The sequence below is a fragment of the Aplidium turbinatum genome, chromosome 7, assembly GCF_918807975.1.
Source record: "Aplidium turbinatum chromosome 7, kaAplTurb1.1, whole genome shotgun sequence".
Lineage (NCBI taxonomy): Eukaryota > Metazoa > Chordata > Ascidiacea > Aplousobranchia > Polyclinidae > Aplidium > Aplidium turbinatum.
This window is the reverse complement of record NC_137478.1, coordinates 17,477,356-17,490,935: the sequence shown is the minus strand read 5'-3', so window position 1 is coordinate 17,490,935 and position 13,580 is coordinate 17,477,356. Positions and strand designations below refer to the sequence as shown.

Below are 13,580 nucleotides of genomic sequence, written 5' to 3'. Positions count from 1 at the left end.
AGTAACGGGTAGCGGGAGTGGGACTGAAAAAAGTTGCGCTTCTCCAGCTAATTTGGAAAAAAATAGCGCCGCTACTGCAGTCGCTACTCCACCTAAAAAGTAGCGTCACTACCACTACTTTTACCAAAAAAGTAGCACGCTACTGCCCACCTCTGATTACAGCAAGCTGCAGCAAAATTTGTTAAGTTTTGGTATTACAGTAATACAGTAAGAAAGAAAAGGCCCAGGGAAAATTCACTTTCGCTCACATGACTTGCATAAATAAACCTAAAAAAAGCCTGGTGAAACCTTGCACAGCAGAAAATAGTAGCATTAGTGTAGAAATTTTCCGACTTCCGCCCAGCGACTTCGGCTTTGTTCTATTTTTTCTCTCGACCTATTCACGGGAAAAATTTGAAAACATTTGCGGAAACTCCGATCAGCAACTTCGACTTTGTTTTTTCTCTCGATCTTTTCAGGGTATGAAATGGGGGTACAAAGTGTTCAGGGGACAAAATAGGTTGCATCCCTAATAATTAGAGTTAATAATTAATTTAATTAGATTTAGTGGTGATAATATAACTGCAGTCTAGCATTGAGAGGCGACATGTTTGCGGCAACTCTGCCGAGCAACGACTTCAGCTTTTTGAAATGTTTGCAGAAACTCCGATCAGCGACTTCGGCTTTGTTCTATTTTTTCCCTCGATCTCTTCAGGGTGTGAAGTGTTCAGGGTACGAAATAGGTTACACCCTTTTTTTCAAGCAAGTATTTTGGTAGTTTATTTTTAAATTGTTTTTTGTGACTTTTTGAGTCAACGTTTTCAGACGCTTTAAAGATTGAATTCTAAAACATTAATTCTTTGTTAAAACTTGATTTAAAAAAAAAAAAAATTAATATTTACTGAATAACAAGAAAAGTTGCAGGCAGTCTTAAATTATGGTAAGCAATGTAAGGTTCATATTAAACAATGGCAGAATTTAACAACTCAGTGAATCTTTTTTAACAAAGCCTACCATGTCTTGAAGATTGCATTCAGCAAAAACAAAATTTGAAGATACTCTTCAGCAAATGTCTTGAAACTTTTTTAACAGTTGGTTTGTAGTTGCAGCTTATTTTTTATGTTAGATTTTAAATCTAGGATAGTTCTGTTGAAAGAGTACAATGAAAATAAACAATTAGAAGAGATTGTTCTTTACTTGTGACAAGGTATCAGTAAAACTGCTAGATAACTTGGTTGAGAGGAAGTAAAAACATGGTGGCTACATTAGTGGCACTGTTACTATACAGTAGCCTATAGCTATTTGACTGCATTCACAAATTTTTATGGCTATGGCTATATTTACACTGCATAGTGACAGTGTAAATATAGCCTCAATAGTGTTGCCAGATAAGGAATTCTGCCTTAATTTGAAAAAAGTTTAAAGATGTTGAAAACAAAAACTTGTATTTTGGAAATTCTTTTTAGTCCTGGGCAAAGATTAAAACCCTAACCTTATTCCTAACTCTAACCCTTAATCCTTCCTAACTTTAATCATAATTCTGGCAACACTGGATTGTAATCATGGCAACAAGAGTGTAAAAATAGCCACTTCCAATTTTTTTATATCTATCTGCCATGCTCTTTACACATAATCATCAATGGTAACTTTGAAGAGTTTTTATTTTAAAGTTCAGCGGCAATAGACTGTGCGTCTGTGCGACATCTCACACCACCACCTTTACAGGACTGAGCCTCCATCAATCCATTTTGGTTAAGCTATTGACAGTAATACTTGTAGAGGCTCGTGACGCAGGGCCGGTTACCGAGATTGGCAGATTGAAGTTTTCCGATTGTTGAAGTGTTGTTGCCAAGGAATTATTCCATTCACTAGGTGCCGCATTTACTAGGGTATGGTCTCATGCATTCTGGTGTAACTTGAATTGAACTAGACTAGAGGTAGGCTACAGTCGTTGGAGATCCTGACTACTCGGCGGTGGTGGGAGATCTTCACTACGGTACTTGGGTTTACATCAAACTCCTGTTCTTCATGACTTGGCCCGGTGAAAGCCTCTATTTGAACTGGAACAGGTTCATCAAGCATTTTACAATGACTAGCCCCTGTTTACACCACCGTCATTCTACCACCGTCATTCTGGCAGAATAATTCTGCGCGATCCGCCTAAAAAAATGATCCGTAAAAATTTGCGCGATAAACAATGCGATGAAAGTAGCAACACTCGGAAGCTGATAAAATCACTTCTCGTTACCACATCAAAGCAAATCTTATATTTTTTCCATAGCCAAATGAACAGTGAACACAGAAATTTAAATAAAAAACTCGACTTGTCAAAGATAAAGCAACTGCAATTGCGAAAAGTTAGACAAAAAATCGTATCTATTAAGACTGCTATATGTGATATGGCAAGAAAAGTAAGCATCACAAAAACGACTATAAAAATACTTTCCCAAAATATTTTTCGGAATTTTATTTTTGAATCGTGTTCAGAATTAAATTTCCTTTCCAGGGATGGCAAGCTCGTGGTGGAGCAGACGAAGGAAACGCGAGCAGAATGGTTTAAAAATGGAAGAAATGTCTTACGTATTTAAAAACAAATAGAGATTTTAACGTTGATAAACGCCTTCAATTAGGCGTCTATAAAAATATTTTCCCGATATATTTTTCGGAATTTTATTTTTGAATCGTGTTCAGAATTAAATTTCCTTTCCAGGGGTGGCAAGCTCGTGGTGGGGCAGACGAAGGAAACGCGAGCAGAATGGTTTAAAAATGGGGTAAATATCTTACGTATTTAAAAATAAATAGAGATTTTAACGTATATGCACGCCTTCAATTAAGCGTCTATAAAAATATTTTCCCGATATATTTTTCGGAATTTTATTTTTGAATCGTGTTCAGAATTAAATTTCCTTTCCAGGGGTGGCAAGCTCGTGGTGGGGCAGACGAAGGAAACGCGAGCAGAATGGTTTAAAAATGGAAGAAATGTCTTACGTATTTAAAAATAAATAGAGATTTTAACGTTTATAGACGCCTTCAATTGACCGTCTATAAAAATATTTTCCCGAAATATTTTTCGGAATTTTATTTTTGAATCGTGTTCAGAATTAAATTTCCTTTCCAGGGATGGCAAGCTCGTGGTGGGGCAGACGAAGAAAACGCGAGCAGAATGGTTTAAAAATGGGGGAAATGTCTTACGTATTTAAAAATAAATAGAGATTTTAACGTTGATAAACGCCTTCAATTAGGCGCCTATAAAAATATTTTCCCGATATATTTTTCGGAATTTTATTTTTGAATCGTGTTCAGAATTAAATTTCCTTTCCAGGGGTGGCAAGCTCGTGGTGGGGCAGACGAAGGAAACGCGAGCAGAATGGTTTAAAAATGGGGGAAATATCTTACGTATTTAAAAATAGAGATTTTAACGTTTATAGACGCCTTCAATCAAGCGCCTATAAAAATATTTTCCCGATATATTTTTCGAAATTTTATTTTTGAATTGTGTTCAGAATTAAATTTCCTTTCCAGGGGTGGCAAGCTCGTGGTGGGGCAGACGAAGGAAACGCGAGCAGAATGGTTTAAAAATGGAAGAAATGTCTTACGTATTTAAAAATAAATAGAGATTTTAACGTTTATAGACGCCTTCAATTGACCGTCTATAAAAATATTTTCCCGAAATATTTTTCGGAATTTTATTTTTGAATCGTGTTCAGAATTAAATTTCCTTTCCAGGGATGGCAAGCTCGTGGTGGGGAAGACGAAGGAAACGCGAGCAGAATGGTTTAAAAATGGGGGAAATGTCTTACGTATTTAAAAATAAATAGAGATTTTAACGTATATGCACGCCTTCAGTTAAGCGTCTATAAAAATATTTTCCCGAAATATTTTTCGGAATTTTATTTTTGAATCGTGTTCAGAATTAAATTTCCTTTCCAGGGGTGGCAAGCTCGTGGTGGGGCAGAAGAAGGAAACGCGAGCAGAATGGTTTAAAAATGGAAGAAATGTCTTACGTATTTAAAAATAAATAGAGATTTTAACGTTTACAGACGCCTTCAATTGACCGTCTATAAAAATATTTTCCCGAAATATTTTTCGGAATTTTATTTTTGAATCGTGTTCAGAATTAAATTTCCTTTCCAGGGATGGCAAGCTCGTGGTGGGGCAGACGAAGGAAACGCGAGCAGAATGGTTTAAAAATGGGGGAAATGTCTTACGTATTTAAAAATAAATAGAGATTTTAACGTTGATAAACGCCTTCAATTAGGCGCCTATAAAAATATTTTCCCGATATATTTTTCGGAATTTTATTTTTGAATCGTGTTCAGAATTAAATTTACTTTCCAGGGGTGGCAAGCTCGTGGTGGGGCAGACGAAGGAAACGCGAGCAGAATGGTTTAAAAATGGGGGAAGTGTCTTACGTATTTAAAAATAGAGATTTTAATGTTTATAGACGCCTTCAATCAAGCGCTTATAAAAATATTTTTCCGATATATTTTTCGGAATTTTATTTTTGAATCGTGTTCAGAATTAAATTTCGTTTCCAGGGGTGGCAAGCTCGTGGTGGGGCAGACGAAGGAAACGCGAGCAGAATGGTTTAAAAATGGAAGAAATGTCTTACGTATTTAAAAATAAATAGAGATTTTAACGTTTATAGACGCCTTCAATTGACCGTCTATAAAAATATTTTCCCAAAATATTTTTCGGATTTTTATTTTTGAATCGTGTTCAGAATTAAATTTCCTTTCCAGGGATGGCAAGCTCGTGGTGGGGCAGACAAAGGAAACGCAAGCAGAATGGTTTAAAAATGGGGGAAATGTCTTACGTATTTAAAAATAAATAGAGATTTTAACGTTGATAAACGCCTTCAATTAGGCGCCTATAAAAGTATTTTCCCGAAATATTTTTCGGAATTTTATTTTTGAATCGTGTTCAGAATTAAATTTACTTTCCAGGGGTGGCAAGCTCGTGGTGGGGCAGACGAAGGAAACGCGAGCAGAATGGTTTAAAAATGGGGGAAATGTCTTACGTATTTAAAAATAAATAGAGATTTTAACGTTTATAGACGCCTTCAATCAAGCGCCTATAAAAATATTTTCCCGATATATTTTTCGGAATTTTATTTTTGAATCGTGTTCAGAATTAAATTTCCTTTCCAGGGGTGGCAAGCTCGTGGTGGGGCAGACGAAGGAAACGCGAGCAGAATGGTTTGAAAATGAAGCAAATATCTTACGTATTTAAAAATAAATAGAGATTTTAACGTTTATAGACGCCGTCGATTAAGCATCTATAAAAATATTTTCCCGAAATATTTTTCGGAATTTTATTTTTGAATCGTGTTCAGAATTAAATTTACTTTCCAGGGATGGCAATCCCGTGGTGCGGCAGACGAAGGAAACGCGAGCAGAATGGTTTGAAAATGGGGTAAATATTTTACGTATTTAAAAATAAATAGAGCTTTTGACGTTTATAGACGCCGTCGATTAAGCATCTATAAAAGTATTTTCCCGAAATATTTTTCGAAATTTTATTTTTGAATCGTGTTCAGAATTAAATTTCCTTTCCAGGGGTGGCAATCCCGTGGTGCGGCAGACGAAGAAAACGCGAGCAGAATGGTTTGAAAATGAGACAAATATCTTACGTATTTAAAAATAAATAGAGATTTTGACGTTTATAGACGCCTTCCATTAAGCGTCTATAAAAATATTTTCCCGAAATATTTTTTGGAATGTTATTTTTGAATCGTGTTCAGCATTAAATTTACTTTCCAGGGGTAGCAATCCCGTGGTGCGGCAGACGAAGGAAACGCAAGCAGAATGGTTTGAAAATGAGGCAAATATCTTACGTATTTAAAAATAAATAGAGATTTTGACGTTTATAGACGCCTTCCATTAAGCGTCTATAAAAATATTTTCCCGAAATATTTTTCGGAATTTTATTTTAGAATTGTGTTCAGAATTAAATTTACTTTCCAGGGGTGGCAATCCCGTGGTGCGGCAGACAAAGGAAACGCAAGCAGAATAATTTAAATGGGGTAAATATCTTACGTATTTAAATTTTGAGATTTTGACGTTTTGTAAGGTTTTCCCACCGCACCTTTGAGGCAACCTTATGCGGTCTTTAGTTTTTTGTTAATGCAGGACCTGTCGCCAGTAGCCATATTACACCTGCCTGTACAGCACATCTTGAGTAGTGCAAAAAAATTGTAGGCCCACAGAACAGTTAATGCCTTATCAATGCTGAACTTTTCAGAATTTGACAAATTGATGCGTAAACTGAACCGATTTAGAAAACGATTATATACGTTTCGAATGGGTATTTTTCAAGTTTTTATAGATTACTTACATCTACAATGATTTGATTTAGAAATCAGAAGGTAACAGTTAATGAAGAATAATTTTTATTCTCTGAGCACAACATAAACTTCTAAACATTTGTTCAGCAAATCGAGTAGGATGTTGTGGATTCTTTCGCTATTTAGGGTTTAGCTTTTACGTAGAAAAACATGTATCCGCGATCCTGTATTACCTTTGTCATTTCGCAAAACGAAATACATCGAACTTTTTTGTCATTAAATTCCCAAACTACATTGGATTCTTCAAGACAATAACAAATGTAATGGCCGTTTTCCTTCCCTTTACCAAAATGTGCAATGGCACTTACAAATTTTTAATTACATTTAACGCCATTTGCATTCTCAAGAGTAAAAGTTTCATCTGCTGTGACACATCTTTTGGATTTGATTACACCAGCATTTCTACCTAAAGACAGAACCAAAACTTTGGGAAAACTAATTATTTGTTTACTCGTAGTGCAGTTCACACTTTTACATTTACAACATGGTAACATTTCGTCGTCAACGAGCAAGTTCTTTAGATATAAGGATAAAAGATTATTTTCTGAAATCCAGTGGTACATTGGTAGAAATAATACTTTTTCGTTATTTCTATGAAGCTCACTTTTTGAACCGCATTCAATACACTGGTGATACGTGACGTATTCCAGTGTCAATGTCATATCAGAGCGCTCTAATAACAATGGCAATGACGATTTGCTAAAAAACTCGGCAGGGTCATGTTGCAAGTCCAGTGGAAATTTACTTCTTATATCATTCAACGTGTTTTTAAGTAGTTTTTCTTCTACGTTTCTGTTAACAATAAGGTTATGCATTATTAGAAATAAATTTCTGTCCAGTTTTGCAATACCTTTGTCGCTTTCCAGCCACGATATTGGCACAGTAGCCTACATGTTATAATTACAAATTTAAGCGCTTGCAATGCAACGTTCAACCAAACAGGAGTTACCTACATTTACTAAGCTAGGAGAAAGATTGCTATTAAGAGTTCCAGATAGAATCATTAAATCGGGAAGAGCTTTGATAGCGTTTGTAACGATGTAATATATCATCCAATGTCAATAGGTTGTGAAAAAATCAACATCCAAATTTCTTTGGTTAAGCTTTTCATCGCTGTTGTTGCAGAGAATATCCGCTGTCATGCAAACGGCCACTCCACAAGTATTGTTGTCTGGTTGCATCAAGAAGGAAGAAGAACGACGGGTCGCAGTTTGTCCTCGTTTTCTATCATAGCCGTTTTGAAAAATTTTATTGACTTTACGGGTGTCCCTTGAAGGAGCTTGCTTGTGGAATCGCAGTCTAAAGCCCCGATGGCGTTAATGTTGCTCGGTTCATTGACTTTTAGCAAAATGTAAGCGTCTACCAGACGTTTGCTTAGCCAACCAACGGCCAATGGATTTGTATAGTGCTTTTCCAATTCGCTCTTGATTTTTCTATAGGGGTTATTACATGCCGTAAGTAAATCTAGCCAAAACACTTCGTGGTTTTTGTCTATTACGAGAGCAGTATCAGATAAACAGTTACGATTTATTGCCAAACTGTGCCACACCTTAGTTGAAAATTCCTTCATGTAGGCCTACTCGAAATCTTTTCTTATGGCAGTCCAAAAGTCATTTATCCGTGTATCATCACACATAGGGGTTACAAAAGCAGTGTTTTTTATAAACAGTTGATGTGGATATGGACTCACTTATGACATTGACGTATCGAATATGCTTTTTTGATTCATTGTTAGTGTAAAACCCAGTTGAACGACGTTTTTTTGGTTTTCTAAATTTAGAAACTACCAGACTAGTGCAATGGTTTGACTGATCTTTCAATGTTTGGTCGCTTTTGTTTTTGGAAGAAATGTGAGGTTTTCTGTACCTTGGTGGATTTAATGTGCAAAGTATACTTTTTCACTATAGTTCTGATTTCATTTTCATATTGTTCCACAAAATTATCGATACTTACAACTCGCTTTCTTTTTAAATAAATTTGCTTCAAATCCTAAAAATGCTGCTCAATGATTCCTTGAGTTAAGTTTTCCCGAGAAATATTTCTTAATTCGGAAGAAATAACATTTTTAAACCAAGAGGAATACCGAAAGTAGAGTTGATCATTTGGGCGTTGATGATGAGACGAATGCCGGGATAAGTCTCCCAGAATTAGCTGCGAAGTTGTGCTAATTCGACTTAAAACAATTCGAATGAGTTGGGAACAAAAGTTCTTGTCCATATAAACATTTTCGTGCTCCAGCTTTGAATTGCAATGGTTATTGAGGTGATACGAAAAGTTAGAATCTAAAAAAGCGACAAGTCGATTGTGGTAGCGTAAGTAAAATGGAGATTTTAATTCTTGTTTTTGATCCTCACGCATGCTGGTATGAAAATGGTCAGTCAGGTCGTTTACATCAGTTTCTTCAATTTCATTTGTTACTTTTGATTTAGTTTCGTAAGGTTTAATGCCTTGATGCAGTCTGTTAAAATGATAGTCCACTTGAAAAGACGTTCTTTCGCAATTGGTTACCCAAATAATGCTTTCCATTATTTCGTCCAGTTCACACAGGGTTGTGCATGCAAATAACAACGAAATCCAATGCATTGCAGTCAATCTATATTGCTTATGTTTGTAATGTTTTTTTGCCATAACTTTAGCTGCACGCATGGCATGACTCAAACAATTATTGTGAACGAACGTTTTTTCTAAGTCGTACGTTATTGCCTCGCCTGTAGGCTAACTACTCTCCAACATCTGTTGTAATAATCTAACCTTGTCTCATTGCACATAGCACTTCATACAGCATTCCACATAGCCATGAAACCGTCAATCATCATCAATGCCGGCTTTTTTACTTTCCCCAAAATTTTTACAGTGTCCATTAAAAATTTTCCCAGAAAACTCCGTATACTCTCAGAATTATGAGTTGTTGCGATGTTTGTTGCCACCGGGAGCGCTGGACCCCCGGTGTACGGGCTTCTCACTAAAAGCGAATAAATTTGAAAGTCTTTTTCACCTTCTTGTTTTCTGACAATACTTCCAGTGGCGTCGAATAAACTACATGAATAGGGCATAAAGCTTCACTTGTGCATTTGAATACATTATAACGCCTGGTGGATGTGTAGTTATTTGTCCTATAAAGGTTCGATTTTTCTTTTCAAACTCGTATCTCAGGCGATTGATGTTATACATCCAATTTTTTGAGTATCTATTGCAAAGCTTACCTTCACTTTTTATATTTTTCAAAACAGACGAGACAAGAGCAAAGTTATACGCTCCAAAAAATAGTTCATCATAAATTTTTCTAACCTTTTTGCATATAATATCGCGATATAAACCAGATGAAAATCTATGCGCAGTGCGACTGGGAGTCATTTCTTTCCATTCATCTAACGTGAGGAATAACGACTTACTATTTATGTTAACCCATTCACAACGTCGTTCACGCTTTTGCGATACTGGCTCTTCAAAATCCCCTAACTCATTTAATGTTTCATCAGAAATCCAAGGTATCTGATTTTGGGAGCATCTAAAAACGCTACCTTCATTATCATTTACTCCGTTTGGGTCATTATTTTTGTCTTTTATATCAGTAAATATTTTTTGGCGATCAACGTTTACATCATCTTCAGCTTTGTCATCTGGTTTTAGATTATCTATTTCATTTATGGTTTCATCAAGTGTGACTTTTACATCAATAAATGTTTTTTTACTATTATTAACTTTTGCTTTTAGATCATCAATTTCGATTATTTTGTCAACTTCGGTTTTTAGGTGATTAGTTTCGGTCTTTACCAAATTGTTGTCACAGTTAGAGAGAAGTAAATTTAATCTAATATTATCAGACAATTTTAGATCATCAGAATTAGTTGGAGAGGCAGATTTACTAACGTTACAGAGCAAACCACCCCTGGAAAGTAAATTCAATTCTGAACACGATTCAAAAATAAAGTTCCGAAAAATATTTCGGGAAAATATTTTTATAGACGCTTAATCGAAGGCGTCTATAAACGTTAAAATCTCTATTTATTTTTAAATACGTAAGATATTTGCTTCATTTTCAAACCATTCTGCTCGCGTTTCCTTCGTCTGCCGCACCACGGGATTGCCACCCCTGGAAAGTAAATTTAATTCTGAACACGATTCAAAAATAAAATTCCGAAAAATATTTCGGGAAAACATTTTTATAGACGCTTAATGGAAGGCGTCTATAAACGTCAAAATCTCTATTTATTTTTAAATACGTAAGATATTTGCCTCATTTTCAAACCATTCTGCTCGCGTTTCCTTCGTCTGCCACACCACGGGATTGCTACCCCTGGAAAGTAAATTTAATTCTGAACACGATTCAAAAATAAAATTCCGAAAAATATTTCGGGAAAATATTTTTAGAGATGCTTAATCGACGGCGTCTATAAACGTCAAAAGCTCTATTTATTTTGAAATACGTAAGATATTTGCCCCTTTTTCAAACCATTCTGCTCGCGTTTCCTTCGTCTGCTGCACCACGGGATTGCCACCCCTGGAAAGTAAATTTAATTTTGAACACGATTCAAAAATAAAATTCCGAAAAATATTTCGGGAAAATATTTTTATAGACGCTTAATGGAAGGCATCTATAAACGTTAAAATCTCTATTTATTTTTAAATACGTAAGATAATTACCCCATTTTCAAACCATTCTGCTCGCGTTTCCTTCGTCTGCCGCACCACGGGATTGCCACCCCTGGAAAGTAAATTTAATTCTGAACACGATTCAAAAATAAAATTCCGAAAAATATTTCGGAAAAATATTTTTATAGATGCTTAATCGACGGCGTCTATAAACGTCAAAATCTCTATTTATTTTTAAATACGTAAGATATTTACCCCATTTTCAAACCATTCTGCTCGCGTTTCCTTCGTCCGCCGCACCACGGGATTGCCACCCCTGGAAAGTAAATTTAATTCTGAACACGATTCAAAAATAAAATTCCGAAAAATATTTCGGAAAAATATTTTTATAGATGCTTAATCGACGTCGTCTATAAACGTCAAAATCTCCATGTTTTTTTAAATAGTAAGATAATTACCCCATTTTCAAACCATTCTGCTCGCGTTTCCTTTGTTTGCCGCACCACGGGATTGCCACTCCTGGAAAGGAAATTTAATTCTGAACACGATTCAAAAATAAAATTCCGAAAAATATTTCGGGAAAATATTTTTATAGACGCTTAATGGAAGGCGTCTATAAACGTCAAAATCTCTATTTATTTTAAATACGTAAGATATTTGCCCCATTTTCAAACCATTCTGCTCGCGTTTCCTTCGTCTGCCCCATCACGGGATTGCCACCCCTGGAAAGGAAATTTAATTCTGAACACGATTCAAAAATAAAATTCCGAAGAATATTTCGGGAAAATATTTTTATAGACGCCAGGGGCGCCGGAACGATTTTTGACTGGGGGGGGCAAGATTACAAAAAAAGGGCACTTTTTTTACTAAAAGGCAAATTTTTTGTCAAGTTTTAAGATAAGATATAGCAATAATGCTAATGTATCAGCTCACTATGTATTGAGTAATGATAGCCTACAAGTGTCCAGTATACAAAGAAGGGCATCATGCTATGTTATAATGATGTAACCTACTGTCAAGCCTTAAAGCAGCCTACGGCCATGACCGCTAAGTAGTGCTTGAATGATTGCCGGTGTTACCTCTTCAATCGGCCAAGATTGGCCGCCGGTCTCTTCTAACCATGTATTTAATTTTGCAATAGAATGATCGTGGATTAACAGTCGAAAATATGTAGTGTCAAAGAGTGACGCAAAATTAGGTCAGCGCGTCATAATCGCCACTGTTGCATTGTGCGGGGATATTTGTTATTGATGGAATATATCCGTCTGCGATAACCAGCGCTGCAAGTCTTGTTTGAAATTCTCGACGTTTATTTTAACAAAGTCTTAATCCGAAGTGCTAATTTACATCGGCTGGCAATATTGTCGTTTTTATGTCGATTCGATGTTGTCGGACATTGAATCGTTGTTAAAAGGAGAACTAGGTTGGTTGACATCTAAGGGGAAAACATTTTTTGATCATATTTTGCAAAAATTATGCTTCTCGTTTAGTAATGTCCTTCACATCATTGAAATACTTATTTTATTACCTTGCCGTCATCGTCAACACATGTCGAACGTTGTTTTTCGTTGCTAAAAAGAATTCTAGGGGAGTGGCGAACTTCTTTAAAATCAGCCACATTGGAGACACTCGTGCGAGTGTCGTTAGATGGTCTCGCAGTACTGGATTACAATCCCGATAAAGCAGTTATTGCGTGGTGCAACGATTCTATTGTAGGACGTCGCCCAGGCTTCAACAACGCTAAGTGATCATTTTAGCATTGTTGCAAGTTTAATTCTATTTACTTGTGCTATCGTTATTTTTATTTCGTATTTTGGCCTCCAAGCACACAGATTAGGCCGCCGAGAAGGAGCTCCCGAAAAAAAAAACAAGTTTTAAGGCCTGTACTGTGTTGCAAAATTTTCTGCCGGAAATATTATTTTGAAGCGAAAATGAAGATTATTATTAGGCTAAAAGCGAATAGCAGAAATTGTTATATTGCAAAATGTGCAGTTGCTTACATGACTTTAAAAGGGCACCATTGCCCCCCTGCCCCTCCATCTGCAGAAAAATTGAGGGCAGGGGGGGCATCCGCCCCCCCTGCCCCCCCGCTTCCGGCGCCCCTGATAGACGCTTAATGGAAGGCGTCTATAAACGTCAAAATCTCTATTTATTTTTAAATACGTAAGATATTTGCCCCATTTTCAAACCATTCTGCTCGCGTTTCCTTTGTCTGCCGCACCACGGGATTGCCACCCCTGGAAAGGAAATTTAATTCTGAACACGGTTCAAAAATAAAATTCCGAAAAATATTTCGGGAAAATATTTTTATAGATGCTTAATCGACGGCGTCTATAAACGTCAAAATCTCTATTTATTTTTAAATACGTAAGATATTTATCCCATTTTCAAACCATTCTGCTCGCGTTTCCTTCGTCTGCCGCACCACGGGATTGCCACCCCTGGAAAGTATGTTTAATTCTGAACACGATTCAAAAATAAAATTCCGAAAAATATTTCGGGAAAATATTTTTCTAGACGCTTAATGGAAGGCGTCTATAAACGTCAAAATCTCTATTTATTTTTAAATACGTAAGACATTTGCCCCATTTTCAAACCATTCTGCTTACGTTTCCTTCGTCTGCCGCACCACGGGATTGCCACCTCTAAAAAGTAAATTTAA

General features: G+C 36.2%; 1 protein-coding gene across 1 annotated transcript in view; it reads right to left on the bottom strand.

Moving 5' to 3' along the window:
• Positions 1-1,127, bottom strand: part of LOC145774421 (U6 snRNA-associated Sm-like protein LSm2) — a 44,070-nt gene extending 42,943 nt beyond the window's left edge. Inside the window, exon 1 of the mRNA XM_082585671.1 lies at positions 994-1,127. Coding sequence (XP_082441797.1) covers positions 994-996 — 3 coding nt within the window. The 5' untranslated portion in view covers positions 997-1,127. The remainder of the gene's footprint in view (positions 1-993) is intronic.
• Positions 1,128-13,580: the final 12,453 nt, after the last annotated feature.